This window comes from Erpetoichthys calabaricus, chromosome 1 (assembly GCF_900747795.2).
Source record: "Erpetoichthys calabaricus chromosome 1, fErpCal1.3, whole genome shotgun sequence".
Lineage (NCBI taxonomy): Eukaryota > Metazoa > Chordata > Cladistia > Polypteriformes > Polypteridae > Erpetoichthys > Erpetoichthys calabaricus.
Genome location: NC_041394.2, coordinates 54,215,495 through 54,233,293, shown reverse-complemented (window position 1 = coordinate 54,233,293; position 17,799 = coordinate 54,215,495). Strand labels below are relative to the sequence as shown.

The 17,799-nt window shown below is 36.2% G+C and overlaps 1 protein-coding gene across 2 annotated transcripts in view; it reads left to right on the top strand.

Annotated features, from left to right (window-relative positions):
• The window catches only part of ebf2 (EBF transcription factor 2), a 145,717-nt gene that overhangs the window by 24,472 nt on the left and 103,446 nt on the right, over nucleotides 1–17,799 (top strand). For both annotated transcript variants that reach the window (XM_051928327.1, XM_028799604.2), the window contains exon 6: nucleotides 2,190–2,258. In XM_051928327.1, the coding sequence (XP_051784287.1) occupies nucleotides 2,190–2,258 (69 nt within the window). The remainder of the gene's footprint in view (nucleotides 1–2,189; nucleotides 2,259–17,799) is intronic.

The window sequence follows — 17,799 nt, the reverse complement described above, 5'->3', positions numbered from 1 at the left end:
CTTCACAGCTGGGATCTGAGCTGTGGGACGATATGGGATAAGGAGGGGAGGGGATCTGGGACAGAAGCCAGTCAAGCTGGATGGATGGGTCTGGGGTTGGGAGGCATGTAGGCCAAGCAGCCTGGGAGGGGGTGGAGTTGCAGTTTGGCAGATGGTGTGAATTGAGTTACTTTTGTTATATGGCTGAGGGGAGGGGCTCCTGCTAGCAAAACAAAGCTTGGCTGACTCAGGGAGGTGGCGGTATTGAAGGGGGTGTTTGATTTGAGAATTAGTGACAGATTGCTCATGTGCTGGATTATGACTTTTCTCGGGACCCTCCTACATTGTCATGTGAATGGAGCTTAAGTTGACAAAATGCAGCAACTACGAGATATTGCTCTAACGGTAATAATGTTTTACTATACGGATTTTCAGTTTATGAAAATTTCTAAATTGCGTCTAACACATACATATTAGGAAGCACATAGTAATGCAGACATGACAAAAATCATAATAGTCATAGAAAATTCTGATGATGGTTGAAACAGAGGCAAGAAAAGAAAATTATCAACCAAGAGTAGCCATGGACTATACCACAGTGGATGAGAAACTGCCAAGGGGAATTTTGGAATCAATGAAGAAGCAAGATGAATGATAACTATTGAGGACATAGGACAATGAAAAGATACTATTGTAGACTTGTCATGTCCTTTCTTTTTAAAATAATCAAGTGCATGAATGACGCAGACTTCCAGGTACTGATTGGTCCACCAGGCACATACTGTAAATGAATGATCATAAAATAGATTTTGCAAGTAGGAAAACAGGGAAACCCTTTTTAAGCATACCAGACAAACCAAAAAGTACATAAGAAACAATAAGTTTCTAGTAATATACTAGAGTAATATACACTCTTTACATTACAAATATTTTTTCAGAGGCACCTCTAGCTGTGAAGTGTGATACAAAATATAATATGAACTGCCCTATAGTTACCACCACCAGATGGTTGTCTTTTCCTTACATACCGTATGATTTTGGCTGTCTTTATAATGTTGATGACACCATTTATGTATGCCTTATATATCATTATCTTATTATCCTTCTATTCTAGAACCCCAATCAAGAACTGAGTAGGAGTAAAGTCTATCCAAACACTATAGGGTGCAAGGCTGGAACCATCCATTAACAGGGTGCCATTCCTTCTCAGAGTACACTCATGTACACACCCACAAATTATTAACAAAATTTACCTGCGTATCTTTGAGACCATGAGGGAGCAGCTGGTGAAAGAAAATGTGCACCAGAGAAAAAATGACAAACTGCACAAATACAGTGACTGAACCAAGTCCATCTCATGGAGCTGTGAAGAAATGGCACTCTTGTCATTGTGCTACCCATTATATCATGTTTGGATCTGAACATAGCGCTTAAGTTTATAAAATCAAAGCCATACATTCATTTTCTAGATGCACGGTTGTAATGAGTTGGTAACAACATCATTTGAAATTACTTAGACTTTCCAATTATATATACTGTATTGTATATGTTTAAAATGTGGGGAAAAAGAGTATCAGGGCAGTCCTCTTAAACAGATGAAGCGGACATGTAAACAACACATAGACATCACTAAGGGGTTAAGTGCTCTAAAAGGCCAGTGTACCGCCATGTCAGTCTGTCACTGTTACAATGTAGACATTATATGGTATTATTAAAGAGCTGTATCAGCATGTTTTTTTAATGGGAAAATGGTTTGAGGTAATTTCCATGCTGCAAAGGAAAGAAGTTAAGAGATACAACTTTTCAGTTGTTTAACCTTCATCAGATGTGTGAAGGCTATAGAGCCGATACTATATAAGACATTGTCTATGACTGTCTATTCATTGCAAGAACTGCCTTTCACCTTACAAAATAAACTAATTGATGTTTATTTTTCTTTACGTGTATGCGGGTATATGTAGGTGTATATACAGCATGTACTTATAACTGTATATACGAAGCATATGAACTTGTCCTTCTCCATGAATAAATGAGGTCTGTAACAAGGATGCCGCTGGCAGCTATCAGTTTACAGCATTTTACAATGTTGTTTTTTTGTTGTTGGGCATATTTAAAATGGCTTATGTGAAACTAAAACTTTGGCTGCTATGCCTAACTGTTTACTTTCAATTATTTTAGATTAAAACAGTGATTTTTGTTCTCTTTTTCAGTCGCTGTTGTGAGAAAAAGAGCTGTGGCAATCGCAATGAGACACCATCAGACCCAGTGATCATTGACCGGTAGGATGTGCTCTTTTCTATTTATACAGCTATTACACTTTGGGCAAATTGCAGGGTTTCTAAAGGCAGTAATTACTGATGTATTGTTGTGAAAAAAGGGAAATGTACTTGACAGTTTTATGATTGGATAGCCTTGCATATTTCCAACTTTTAGAAATGACTATGTGTGATGATCATTGCTGATAACTCAAAGTCCAGCAAAGAAATGTTTGAGATTGGACAAGCAGTATTTGCTTTCTTCTGTAAGCTTAGGCCAGAGGCAACAGGCTGCAGTCTTTTGAAGTTCCTGTATGGTTTATTGAAGTTTGTGTGTGTGTTGTTATGTCATCTCTGCCGCATATTTCAGTGGTTTTAGTATGTGCTAGTGTTTGGATCAGGCTTTGATTTTACACATTAAAACAGTCCAGTATGCACATGTCTGTGAGACTAGATCTTACAACTGAGTTTAAGGAATATTTATGTGTGATAGGTATAAAGCTCTCCTGGAGGGATTACACCTACAGTATCCTTTTGAAAGGAATTTAATTTTCTAAATGAGTGATGCATACTCTAAATACAGTATATCCTTCAAAAGAGGTGAAGAGACATCTGTTTTCTATACTCTTTTAACCCCATTGATACTTGACAAGTCCAGTTATTGTACAAGATCTGTACCACTCTAAATACATAAACATCTTACAATCTCAAATTAGTCATGCCAGCAATGTCAGATAAAGAAGCTACTGTGTCCGCAAGGTGTGGCCCAATGCAGTAGTTAGCACAGCTGCCTCACAGTTCCAGGCTCTGTTCAGCTTGCAGGCTGTCCCTGTGTGCTTTCTCCAAATGCTCTGGGATGAGGATGGAAACCTAAAGATTTATATGTTAGTTAATTGACAACTCTACTTTTAAATGGTGCATATAAGTTTCATTCTTGGAGTGTGTACAATGTGTATTTAGCAATGTATTGGCATCCTGTCCAATCTCTAACTCTTAGTTACCCTGTAAAGGAAAAGAGTTAACAATGTATTCATCAGCTTCATCTTGACCAGTCCATCCTTGGCGATGGGTCAGTTGTTTTTTGCTCTGATTTCATAAATGATCTCATTTTGAAGAGTGTGGAAACTCTCTATGGAAGAAGTGTAGGTTTACATAAGAGGCACATATAAACATATCGAAATATTCATTAAAACCAGGGCAATTAAACCTTGCAGTAAGAAAGTTGGGGCCTGAGAGGATCTTGAAATACCTCAGATATGTAACGTGGACACTGGGAGAACATTTACTCTTGATACAGAAGGAGTTCAAGTCTTTTTACTGAATAAATACAAAAAAAAAGGAAAAAAACACTCAATAAAAACATGCAAGATGTATAAAAAAAACTAAATACTTTGTTTTGTATTTGTTAAAAGCAACTGAAATGTTTTACTGATTCAATGGATTTGTATAATTTTGGAAATTTTATACAGTTTCCAGGAATTTTTGGAGAGCTGGGGAACTACAGCAGAGGAGAATGCATTTATGTAAATTATAACTGAGTTTTGTGAACAAGATTTGCTTAAAATCTTACTAGCTCATTTACATTGGGACATAGTGTCCTGTGCTGATCAAATGCAGGGATTCTTCTGGGTTCTTTAGAATGGTATAATGGTAGAATTCTATTTGAAGAAGCCTGGCCTCTACATTAGTAACATGGAAGATGCTGTCTCTGAAATACATTCAGGTGGGTCTGCCTATATTATGTCATATAACCAAAACTTGTGACTTGCACATTGCTCTCAGAATGTTATGGTAAAAATATAAAATTGGATGGAAGATCTTTCTAGTTTAATTCTGAGTAAGTATTATTCTGTTAAATATAAATTTATGAACAATGTTGCACTTCCTCTCTCTGACACACTGACACTCAGGACTTTCAGCGAACGAATCATTCAGTAGAAGTGTGTCAAGAAACACTACTGGGGGCTCCTTTATACCAACAGCAATATGTCTGCATCATGCTTCACTGCGACTATAACAGCCAAGTTTTTATTTATTTTTATTTTTTGCCCTTTTTAGTCATTCTGGTGTGTGTTCAGGCTATAGTGTGTATGTAAGCATCATGGAGCAAGACCAAAATCCTGCGGCACCAACAGCAGCATTCTGGTTGCATGGCCATCCGCCTTCTCTAGATGCCAGCCAGGCATCAGAGAGAGAGAGAGAGAGAGAATGTATACATATATGTATATAAATGAATATATATGCAGTATATATATATATTATTTAGAGGACTTCTGTAAAAGCTAAAATAAAGTTCTATCTAATCTAATTTAACATCTAGACACCCTTTCTATTGTTATTTTGCTTGTATTTTTGTTGGCTTCATTGAATTTGTTCCTGCTTTATTTTCTTTTAAAAATGTAATTTTCATTGTTGGAGTCAGTAACCAGTAGAGCAGATTTTCTGCCCAAGCTTTGCCTTAGAGTAAGTCTAACAAATTACGAGGAATGGTACTTTAGTATTCTGCACTTGGGGCTGAATGAGTTGTTGTCACAGGTTAGTTTCATATTACTCTTCACCTTCAGTAGCACACTTCACAATGGGAGAAATTCAATCTATTAACAATCGATATATTGTCCAATTGCATTGTTAATTTTCCACTAGCCTGTTTAGCAGTTGTTTCTACTGATTATCACATCATTTCTATTAACTCTAAAGATCAAATGTGCAAATGAGAGCGGTTACATCCCTGACTTGATATTAGCTGGTTACTCTTAAGTACATATCAAATGAATCATATACTAAGGAATCAGGACCTGCAGGTGGCTCAGGAGAAGTTGTCTAGAGTGGAATGGAAACACTGAAGGTTATAACATGTTTGAGCACATCTCCTAGAGAGGAAAATAAAGTGAAGGATCAGGAAATTTCAAGTGTCTACAGAGTAAATTGTGATTCGTTGTCTCCATTATGCTTCTGGGACAGCAATACAAAATCAACCAGCAGGCCTAACACTTTGTGAACTCTCTCAGGCAACAACAAAATATTAAACAGTAGTTTAATGCTTATATGATGTCTCCTGAAGAACAATACAGCATCAGCCAGTAATATTGTGTCAAATTTTTCTGGAGAAAATTTAAACCAGTGGTTTAATGCCTGCACCATGTCTCCCAGAGAGAAATGTAAAGTCACCCATGGCATTTGGAGATCTCCTAGGAAGAAACCCAAGTTCATTTTGTGATGCATGTGGAGTGCAACATCACCCAGATGTCTCATGGCTCCATTATAGCAAATAATACAAGATCAGGCAACATCCTCTTCTGTGGAGCATATTTTCTAAAGAGAAGTTCAAGATGAGTAGGTGGCCATGTATTTGTTGCATGTTTCTTCCAAATGAACAGAAGATCATCAAAAAACGCTTGTCCCCACTCAATGCCCAAGTGACCAGCACATAAACTCAATTGAATTTTTGGGCTGACAGAAGGAGATTGAAGTACTGAATTACTCCGAAAATGTCAGGCAGCATCTACTTTGCCTTCACTGTAAATCCTCTCTGCTGAAATTTCCCTCAATGCTTAGTCTGTCATTGTAGGTCTTTTTAAAGGTGTTGTCAACTTCACGTATCTTCCTTTCTGCCTTCATTTTCTAAATACTCTGTTTTCTTTCTTTGTCTACCTGGTCAGCATGTTTCTTAGAACAAGCCAAAGTTCCCCACCCCTGCTCACCCACCCCCTTCCCCACTGAACTCCATTGTAGAGCCTGGCTGGCTTGCTGACAGTATGTCTCAGAGGATCCCTCAAGATAGTTTTCTTTAAACATAAAAAAGAGATGGTTTTGTTTTTCTGGTTTCCCAGAATTCCTGAACACAGATGTTTTTGCCATTTTTAAAATAACTTTCCCAACCCCCAAACCTCACGATTTCAGTACAAATGCAAACAAGTACATTTGAGACAGTGACTGAAAAGGTTTTTATTTAATCAAGGGATCACTCAGAGTGGTGCTTGCAAACAGAGGGCATTCTTCCAGTCAACAGCAGGCAGAGTGCATTGCCCCACGTTTAAACAACATTTTCCAAAACAATTAGCCTCAATGGCGCATCTCTTACCGGATTTTGTGTTTTTGTTACTCTGGGGATATGGCAGGACTTTAGATTGAAAAGCAATTTGTATAGGCAGTCAAGGAAATATTGGGATTTGGAGGAATAAATAGGTACATTGTAAAGGTTCCGAGTTGTTTGAATTTTCTTTTTCTTATGAAAACAGTGGTGCTACTGATTTACATGCCAAATTACTGCTGCATCAGTGTTGTCCTCACAATTAGGTGGGCAAGTACCCATCTTTTTGATGACGACGAGTGATGCTTGTGTGTGAGTGTGTGTTAAATACAGCACGAGATCAGTGCACACTCCCTGTATGACTGTGTGCATGTACATGTGTGCTTGTATACAACAAGTTATGTGTCTGCACGTTTGTACATGTACACTGCTGTATGTTCTTCTATATAACTTTATAAATTTGTATAAGAGTTTGTGCACATACAATAGCCTAATTGAGTCTGCTTGTGTGTTGACCTGTGCCTGTATTCCTTTATAAATAAAAATCAGACCTTATATACTAGTGTTTGAAGTTCTGTGCAACTGTGCTATGTGTGTATTTGTGTGCTTATGAAAAACAGTGGTGTGTTTTCGGGCCTGCATGTGTGCCACTCTGTGCCTGTGTGTGTACAAGTATGACACGTGAGTCTATAGACGTATACATGTGTTTGAGCCAGTACTGTATGTACACCCCAGCTTTATAGTGAGTCTATTTAAATCTCTGTGTTTAGCGTGAAAAACAGACAAACGTTCTGAATAATGGAGATACCTAGGAGAAGGAATGTCAAAACACTTGAAAAAGATGTGACACCAAAAGACAGTCCCATCTTTTGTCAGACCAAATCACTAAACTGCAAATCAACATCAAAGACAGGAAAAAGTCAGAAACACCGAAAAGACCACGAACAATAACATGCAGAGATTTCTTTGAGTTATTTACAAACTCAGGCGAAACATGGCCACCAGTGCTGACCTTTAAACCTGTTGCCTTCACAACATCAGATGTTGCAATCTTTGCAACCACACCTCTGGCAGCCGGGAACCACATCTTGGCAAAGGGATTCACAAAAAAGCGGCACTCATGAAAAACAACATGCCATCAGGAAACGATGCAGTAAATAACTAACCATTAGAAAGTGACTTCTAGTGAACAAATAGTATTAAAATTGGGTTCTCCAACTACAAAACCTATGACCAGATACAAAATATCATCAATTAAACACAAATAAATGTGTAAAAAAATAAACTTAAATGGAAAGTATAATACATATAAATGTGTAATTAGGCTTGCATGTTACTGGATGGCTCTATATAACTATGGGTGCATGAATATCTATTTCTATACCTACTGTATGAATATATAGATGTAAAGGTAAATGAGCATTGCTGGGTGGTTGCATGCACTCTAGGTGTGTCACTGCATTCTTCAGTAAACCTTCATGTGTTTATATTTTACCTTTACAGGTCAATCCATCCATTTTTTACCTCACCCATTTCAGTATCACAGCATTGGGCACAAAACAGAAACCAACCCTAGATAGGGTGGCAATCCATTGCAGGACACACTCCCACATACGCATATACTCAATCACACAGGGTCATTTTAGAGAGGCCAATTAACCTAACATGCATGTATTTGAGATGTGGGATGACAAATAGAGTTCCTAGAGAGAAACACACATGAAAACTGGGAGAACATATATGCTCAATATGCAGCTCTCTGGGCCCAGGGTTTGACCTTACCAAATACCTCTTTTTGTTAGCATATGATTAACAGTATCTTTGTCCTCCTATTAACAGATAAATGTCCACTTAGGTGATAGTCTGTTAAGCAGCTTGAAAGGATTTTCATAACGGATAGTTGGACAAATGTGTCAACGTATAGTCACTCTGGTCTGTCCTTACTGTCAGAATGAAGATGGTAATGTCAGATATTTGTGGTGTTTGGTGACAGTGTGCTTCTGGATGTTTAGGTCTATTCCCTATTACACACCCTGTATTCCCTGTATTGTCAGAAATTTCCTTTATTACTTAATGACAATGACGTCCATTTAAAGATTGTTTTTGAAGTTCCAGTATAAATAAAAACTACACAGGGGGTCCTCGGGTTATGACACAGTTACGTTCCTACAACAGTAACCTGAATTTTTGTTTAAGTTGAAACACACCCTAGCCTAAGTTACTTACCTATCCTAACACATTTGCAAAATCATAATCTAGAACATAAAAACACAGCTTAGCCACAGAAAAAGGAAAAGGACATAAATATACTGTACTGTACACTGTACTGTAGTAACAGAAAAAATGAGGGTTAAAAAAATCCTTACCTTTATTCCTTCTCACATCTCAATTTTTTAAAAGTTTTTATGGCAGTGAGCGTTGTAAACTTGAAACGTTGTATGTCGAGACGTTGTAACCTGAGGACCCCCTGTACATACTTTTTATTGTTATAAATACTGTTTGAAATATATATATTTTTTAATTTACAAATAGTTGATTACTCTCTGTGTTTTTGACCTTTTTCATTCACTGTGTGGATACCTAAGTGCACTTCTTTCATTAGAAAAGAGGATATTTAAATATTTTCTTCTTTTGTAAATATTGTCCCAGTTTGCTTACATCTATTCAACCTGCCACCCAAGACATGACAGTTTGAATGTGGATTTTATAGGGTACTTCATATTTGTCCCGACAGAAATGTGGGGTCTTATTGTACTGGTACTCTTGAATGGATTGTTTTTGCTTGTTGCTGTGTAATTGAAAGCATAATAAATTTTAATTCAAAAGAAAGTGAAGGCTCTGCAGTGACTTCTGTCTGTTTTCTTTGAGTCGCACCCTGAGGGTTGGATGTGCTTTATATGCCTATATGTGTTGGTGGGGGTGTAACGATGGACCCAAGTGGAGACGTGGAGGGGGGAGTATGACCCCTATCCTGACCTTTCCCTGGTAGCTTCTTGCTACCTAAATAATTCATGTTATTGATGTTGGTCCTCGCGAAGCCATTTGTTTCCTGAGCAGCAGTAATCAGGAGTCTCATTTGGAGCTGCTCTGACACCTGTTCTCCAATTAACATCCCGTGAGCCGAAGCCCAGGCCGCCCCTTATACTCATCTCATATTGAAGTAATTAGGTAGGTCTGTTACAGCACATTAGGGATGTAAACGGAATAATTCTCAGACTATTGTGCAGCCCTTTTACTCTGAAAGTAAAGTGGGTCTTGGATTTGAATCTTGTTTGTTTACTTCTTTTGGGGGATGGGAAGTAAAAATTTTAATCCCAGATTAGAATGCAAATGATTTTAGGAGAATGAGATAAATAATTAAATAAATGAGTGTAAGGTTAATCACACTTGCTGGTTTACATCTCTAAGGCAATGTGAATATTGTTCATGTTTAATTATTTGAGTAATTAGCAAAATTCTTTTGTTTTGAGCCTAACCCCATAAAAGACATCCCACCAGAATCGAATTTACCATGTCCAAAACTTTCCCATTACAAATATCTTGTGTTTAATAGGACAAGACAAACAACATGGTCAAACTTTACATGACTAGGGAGCACCTTTAATGATTAAAAAGCAAAATAAATCAATAAATAAATCCCACTGAAAATTTGGCAGGCTTAGAGCAATTGTGAAGATGAGGGTTCCTAGTGGTGTGCTTTCAGAAGCATCATAATAACTTTTTAGGTCTCTTTTTGCTCCCTTGAGCTCAATCTGAACATGCTGGCACCTATTGCTACATTACCACTTGTACTGCTGAGCCTGCAAGACTGCCAATGGCGGAGGTAGGGATTGCGCTTTAGCTGCTATTTTTCAAGGCAAAGCTGACTTAAGGTAATAAGTGGAATGTGCTTACAGTTACATAATGAACATGATTAAGAAAAAAATGCTGTCTTTAATTGAATCCTATATGCTCTTTAGCAGTAATATTTTCTTCATCAAGATGAAAGATGCATGTGAGGATATTTGCTTGGAAGTAACATAATAAGTGAAGAAAGTGAAAATGAAGATCACAACCCTGAATGCCTCTGACTAGATATTCCAAGTGTAGGAGTTACTATGTGTAGTATCTTCAGTTGTGCCAGCCTATCCATGGTGAGAAAATTGAACACGGACCATCTCATATCAAAAGTTGGTTGAATTGGTTGTCTCAGTTATAGAAGTTACAGCATTTCCTTGGATCACCATGGCAAACTCATTTTAGTAAGGAAATTTCTATTTAATTTAGTCACAGCTCTCACTCAGTTAAGGCCAGTATCTGAGCAGTAAGAGAAATTTAATTCAATATGAAACATCTCGCAGCCCAAATTCTTTAACACTAAGTAACTTAATGCAAAATTGAAATAAAAGGGACATATTTCACAACTTTGAATCAGTCAGACTGGAAAGATACTGTAAAGATCAGTTTTACTTTAGCCCACCAGGCAAAGTAAGAAAACAGCATATTAAATAGATCTGGACAGCATCAATCAGGCCAGACTGAACACCTCAGGTTTATATATTATAGTATTCAAAAGTCTCATATTAGCCAAACCTTTCTTACTAGGAAAAATTTGCCATGATAATTTTATTTTGGCGAACAATTCAGATAAATTACCACTTTCAGTAAGTGGAAATGGGTCAAAAGTTGCAAGAGAATTTAGTAACGTGTGTAATGTAATACTTGTACACAACATTTCATTTATGTAGAGCGAAAACTTTGTCAAATATGTATGTATTACCTTTTGAACGTCAAAAGGAAAAATGCGATTATCTTGAAAATCGGCTGTTTTTCAAAAAAATGCAAAGGGATAAAAAATGCTTAGAATGTGGTGCTTTACCATACAATGATGTGAAATTATCCAATTTTAATATTTTTGGGGAAACGCTTCAGGTAAAGTGCCACTTCCGGTTGGCAGAAATAGCTCAAAAGTTGATGGAAGTCTACGTTTTGTACCTAATACTTGTATGCAAAATTTGGTTGACCTATGTGAAAGCGTACTCCAGTTATCTCATTTATATATACACACACACACAGACAGACATACACACATAATTCCAAAAATCGTATTTCCAGACTCAGGGAGGTCAAAAACATTGGGATTTATTAAAATCTTGAAATCGAATTTTTGGGCGATTTCAATACTTTCCCTATACTTTGTATACGAGAAAGTAAAAAACTACATGAGATATTTGATCTTACCTGATCTTGTAAAATAAATTAAACAAGAAAACCTCTGACAGCCTTGATACACTGTAAAATTTCTGTATCCATGAGCTTCACTTTTAACAATTTATCTATAGTGAGTGTGCTACATACAATGTGAAACACATATAAGTGACTTGGGCAGATTGGCTATCTATTGGAAATACTGTATCTTGTGGCAGATAGGGGTGCTATAACCAGGCGAGTTGGCATTCTAAAAAAAATAATTTTATTAAGGAACAATAATGGTTTATACAAGACAGTATACTGTACAGTATAACAGAAAGATAGAACATTAGGAAATACAAAACCAAACAACAAACAACATGCCTCTTGAGCCTAATTATACACAAAAATGTCTTTAAATAGCTCAACAGTGTTTTTCTTATTACTGTCAAATGTTCTCCTTCTCACCTCTAAACGTGTTTCTTCTCACCTCTAAATGTTACCTTCTAATTTTGACCTCCTTTTACTACTTCACACCAGACAATCATTGGCACTGGCTTCTTCCTGACTCCATGCCCCCCGTGAAGCCTGGTCTGGGAGCAGTTCTGAAGCTATACTTCGTACCTTTGTAACACTTTTGGGTCAGCCAAAGGTCCACAACAGCAATGAGGCCAATTCATTGCAATTATCCCCCATGTCCACAAGCAGTGCTGCCACTGAGATTACCAATGGTGACTTCAACTCTATGGAAGTCTGAATTATAAGCACAGTAAATCATGGATGCCCTCTGTTAGCTAGTAGACTGAACTAGAATGCCAACCCAGTGGTTTCTTGTCTGGGATCTTGAATTGCTTGCAGTTTGCCCTGCCAACCAAGTGTATTTTATAACTTCTCTTCTCATCTTTAGCCAGATCACAGCACACTTCTAAAATTTTCAGAGAAGTACCCAACACTTAAATCATACCTTTTATTTAGTCATACCGCCATTCTAGATACAGTTACTTCAGTAACTTGGTTCCTCTTGTTTTGCCACAGTCCATCCATAATTGAAACTCTGTATAGTATGTTCAGTTGCATTTACCATCATGCCATTCTTCATATTTACAAATAAAATACAGTTAAAATAGAACATTAAAAATCATGCACTGTATACTTATACGCACAAATCTATGAATGTAGACTTGTGATTTTAAATAAATTACACAAGTTAAGTTAAAGGAAATTGGTAGAGAAAAAATAATGTCTAGTTTGTTGAGCTCCTGGAGAAAAATAGATCCATGAACCCAGTACCTCTTGGGACAATCTACAATATACATGCGTATAATTTCAATGGATTTAACCTTAGTCTGCTCTTGGGTCTTTCACCTTTTACCTTTGCCTCCAATCCAGTCAGAGGTCTTCTGAACAAAATAATAGTGATGTCAGCAGCCACCAAACAATCTTGATAAAAAAAAACAATGGAAAAAGTTTACTAACTGTTGGTTCCTATGACAATTACCATTATAGCTAAAATGCAATATGCAAACATACACATTCAGCTTTAAGAAATGCATTTTATGCTAAAGCTGAAATACTGATACAAATGGAGCATCACTTTTAATTAAATGGACTCTATAACTAAAGACTCTGACACCATCAGTAGATTGATTCAGCCTTAAAATAGTAAGTTACCCTGCATCATAAGATGGAATTAGTATGTTCTCGAGGACAGACATTACTAATTTCTGTAAGGTAAGGGGAGACAAAGCTGTTTATGAATGAGTATTTCAGAAGGATGGTTCTGAGATCACTACACTGGATCCTAAGAAGGGACGTACCAGTTGGAGTTATGCCTTGAGTGTTGAACAGTGATTAAATGATTTGAAAAAACTTGTGGTAAAGTATTCTGTCAGTAAATTTTGTTCCATACAAGTGAATTAAATATTTTTTCAGTATCTCACTGTTATGATTCTTTGTACTTTAATATGTCAAAAATGCCCGTTTCAGCTTTAATAATTATTATTTTAGTTATTTATAAAAATAACCCTGCAATTTCTCATCAACTATGGAAAAAACCTGATATGTCAAATCTTTCAAGTATACAGCAAATTGAGAAAATGATGTCGCCCCTATAACTAATAATCTCTAGATTTCATTTTTTTAGATTTCCAATATGTTTTTATCATGAATCAAAAACACCTGCCATTTAAATCACGAAGTCGCAGCATTTAAATCACATGACTGTAATCTGACGTTTTCATTGGTAAGCGGTCTTTCCTCATTGGTCAGTGGAGTAGCTAGGCTTTTGTCTTGCAGTATGTAAAATACTGTGTACATACTAGCTTCTTCCATCATGCTATGATCGTAATGAAGACATATTTGGCCATTACCACTATCTTATAGCATTAGGAAAGACCTAGTAACTCCAAAAACTAAAAAAACTCAGATTTGAAAAAAATAGCAGTTATTAGGTTTTTCCATTGCATGTGAGATTTTTCACACAGTTATTATTTTTTATGGGTGTCACCATGTTGAGTTGCCATCATTACAACATATTGTATATACTGCAATTAACATGATTGACATGATGATATAAAAAACAATACATGAGACATGTCATTATCTGAGTTTGCCGACATCCTTATTAAACAATCTTATGTGCATGTGTGTTCAGTTCTTGTGCTTTAGATTCCTTGGTTTCTAATTGTTTGATTTTGTGTGCACACTGTGATTATTTGGTTAGCGTTTTGCGTGTGATGAATGATATGGTACATCTCTGGTTTTAACTTTGGCTTATGGTTATGTCTCTTCTCCTGTTCATTCCCTTTTCTCAGCTCATCTTTCTTAGGGCAAGGTATAACATTTTGATTAATTTCAAAAGTTGATCCTAGATAGCACAGAATTGAGATGTACAAAAATATATTAGTATCAAAGATAACACTGAAATTCCATGTGCATTCAGTCAGGATAAAATCTTGCTATCTGAATTAAGATCTGGCTTAAGTGTTGTCTTGCTATTTGCAGAATTTCCTCCCACTAATAGGACTTTATGGCATCTGCGTTTAAAATCAAGCAATTTCAACTCATTTACTCTTCATTGAAGCAGTTAATTAATGACACACTATAATAAAGATCAGTTTTTTTATTGATGATTACTCATGGGTGTCAGTATATACAAACAAAATAATTTTTCAAAAAGTCACTGAAGTTTGTACATACCCTGCTTTTTGGTGTTGGTTTTCTTCTTGGTACTCTGGTTTTCCTTGTATATAGCGCCCTCCATAATGTTTGGGAGAAATCCACATTTTTTCTTTATTTTCCAATCTTCTCCACAGTTTAATATTGCAAATCAAACCATTCAGACATAATTAAAGTGCAAACTTTCATTTAAGGGTATATGTTTTGGTCACACTATCTAGAAATTACAACACTTTTTATACATGTATGCAGTCAAAAGAGAGCAAGTAAAAATGTCTTTTCACTGTGCTGATTTGTTTTCCTTAATTAAACTAGAAAGATGTTTGAGTTGTTTTTTTAAGATATTAGTGTTACTACATCACAAAAAGAATGTGTGATAGCATCACATAAAGCATAAGCTGGCAATGGGCATTGTTGGCATTAACAAATGGCAGCACCCGTATACAATGAAGAAGGACAAGAAAAGGTTAAAATATGTTTCAAAATCCAAATAATGACAACTACCTTCTCTGGGATAAATTCATGCCTTGCACTTGATGAACTTAGGATAGATTCAAAACTTAATTTCATAATGGGCTATGATAAATAAATCAATATACTTACAAATAATATCTACTAAAAACAACATATAGAAACAAAATAGAACTGGTCTCAGCTATGAACCTTCAGAGATGCCATCACACGTGGAAACTTTCACACACCGAGATCTCAGGCTCACCTAATATAGGTTGAGCCAATTAGATACAAAAGATCTTTTGTCCCCAGAGCCATTAGACTCTTTAACTCTTCTAAAACGGGGCAGGAGAAGGCAGAGTTCAGGGCTCCTTCTTTGGTTATTAGGTATATTAACTATGCATTAGATCCGGTATGTCACTACATGGTCACTATTGCATAACTTTTTTTCATAATGTGTCACTTTAAACGTGTTACCCTATCAGCATAAGCTATGTCACTTTATTTTACTTTTACTTTATATTTTATCACTTAGTGTATGTCACTTTATTATTATGTGCCACCTGTCAGTTGGGTATTTGCACAACTCCCACTGCACTGGCATTATTGTATGCACCATCTTCATTGCCTGTATTGGACTGTAAGATTACAACCCCAGTGTACTTACTCAATGTTGTTTGTGTAGTGTGTACATAAATGTTTGTACCTAACTTGGTATAATCATTGGCTACTGTTACTTAAATTTCCCTTGGGATCAATAAAGTATCTATCTATCTATCTATCTATCTATCTATCTATCTATCTATCTATCTATCTATCTATCTATCTATCTATCTATCTATCTATCTATCTATCTATCTATCTATCTATCTATCTATCTTACCACTGAATCTAAAGTCAAGAATAATATCTTACACTTAAATAACTATTTACTATTGTTCTTAATAGAGATGATCAAACATTTATTTAAATAAATTAAATAAGAAAGATTCAACAGGAATGATGAAATACAATAAGGATTAAGAATTAAATCATTTGAATATTCAATAAAAAGGCTAATTAATATTTTAATCAATTTAGTCTAAACATTTTAAATATCAAAGTCTTGTAAAGCAGAATTCCTTCAATATCAACCAGTATTAGATTTCAGGAAACAAACTGTACATAAACAACAAAGAGGAAGAAATAAATACTTATCTAACAAATCCTCAAAATCCCTCAATCAGAACTAGAGAAGAAAACAAAATGTATGAAGCAAAAACTAAAAACATGTTAAAAAAAACCTTGCCAAACAATCTGAACTTTCCCTGAATATGTTCCTGGCAGCATGGGGTTGCAGTGGTTAGTGCTGCTGCCTCATGGATCCAAAGCTCTGGGCGTAAATCCCATACCCTGGACCTTGTCTATGGGGAACTCATTTGTTTCCTACACGTCTGTGTGGATTATCCTCTGGGTACTTTGGTGTCCTAAAAGATGTACAGAATAACTTAATTAGGGAAATGACTTCCTGTGCATGTGACTAACCTGTGATGGCTTTGTGTCCTGTCCAGGGCTGATTCCTACCTATGCTGTTGGAATGTTATGTTATATTATTTTCTTGAACAAAACAGGCTACAGGCAAATAATGATAAATGCTTGACCAATGCTAAGACATATTGCTACCCTTATATTTTAGTACACCCCCTTCTTTTGGGAACTGAAGGTACATTTGAAACCTGCATAATGTTTAGGAATATTTGGGTCTAAGCTTGATTTCTTTAACAAAGGCCTATGAAATGAAACAATTAATACTTAACACTTAGGAGAAACAGAGAATGCTGGCTAATAATGATGTCTTAATATTATTCACCATGGCAACTGCAAATACAGTACTATAATGGGCTTATCCTGTAATTTAGGTTTAATTTTGTCTAAATGGTAGATTTCGAATTTAATTTCTTAATCTATTATTATTTTACAGTAGCTCAAAATACTGAACAGAGAAGATTGACCATTTCAGTTATTATAACTCAGACATCTCTCAATCCTCATTAACTCACTCTGGCTAATTCAGGTGTTGGAAATAATAATACAGTACATCTTTCTGAACTGTATAGAAAGCTCCATACTTAAAGCACTGAGACAGACTGAAACTCAGTCTTGGCTCAGTCAAAATAAATGTCAAATTTAAGGAAACAAAATTAAGCATGTTAGGATTCATAGCAGTTCCTGGGTTTCAAACTCTTTGTAAACAGCCCTTTCTAAAGTGTCTTCTAAAAATTCACGTAGTGACAAAGAGTCCTGGTCTATGCCAGATAGAAGTGGGCTATTTGGTGTGGTCCCAACTATTGTCATAGTATTGTATTTAACCTTTTTATTGTCAGCATCCACCAGAATGCGCTTCAAACATAGTAGTACAGTATACATATTTTGTCTAGTAAAGGTTACTGGCACTGGGTAACAGTAAGATGTCTCAGTGACCAGCTGCTTCACCAATGAACAAATCATTAGGAAATGTCTGCACACTTTAAGGTGTATTTCTTCACCATAAGATAATGAATGACTTGGCTTAGGCAACATCCCATCATGACTGAGTTGCTAGACAGATGAAGCATCTCTAGCCTCCAAAAGCAAATTGGACCAGAGCACAAACAGCTTGCCGGTCAGCATATTTGCCATCTTTAAGAGAAGAAAAGCTCCTTGCTTAAAATGCAGGTATTGATTTTTGATCCAGAGGGACAGGAACAGCGATGGTTC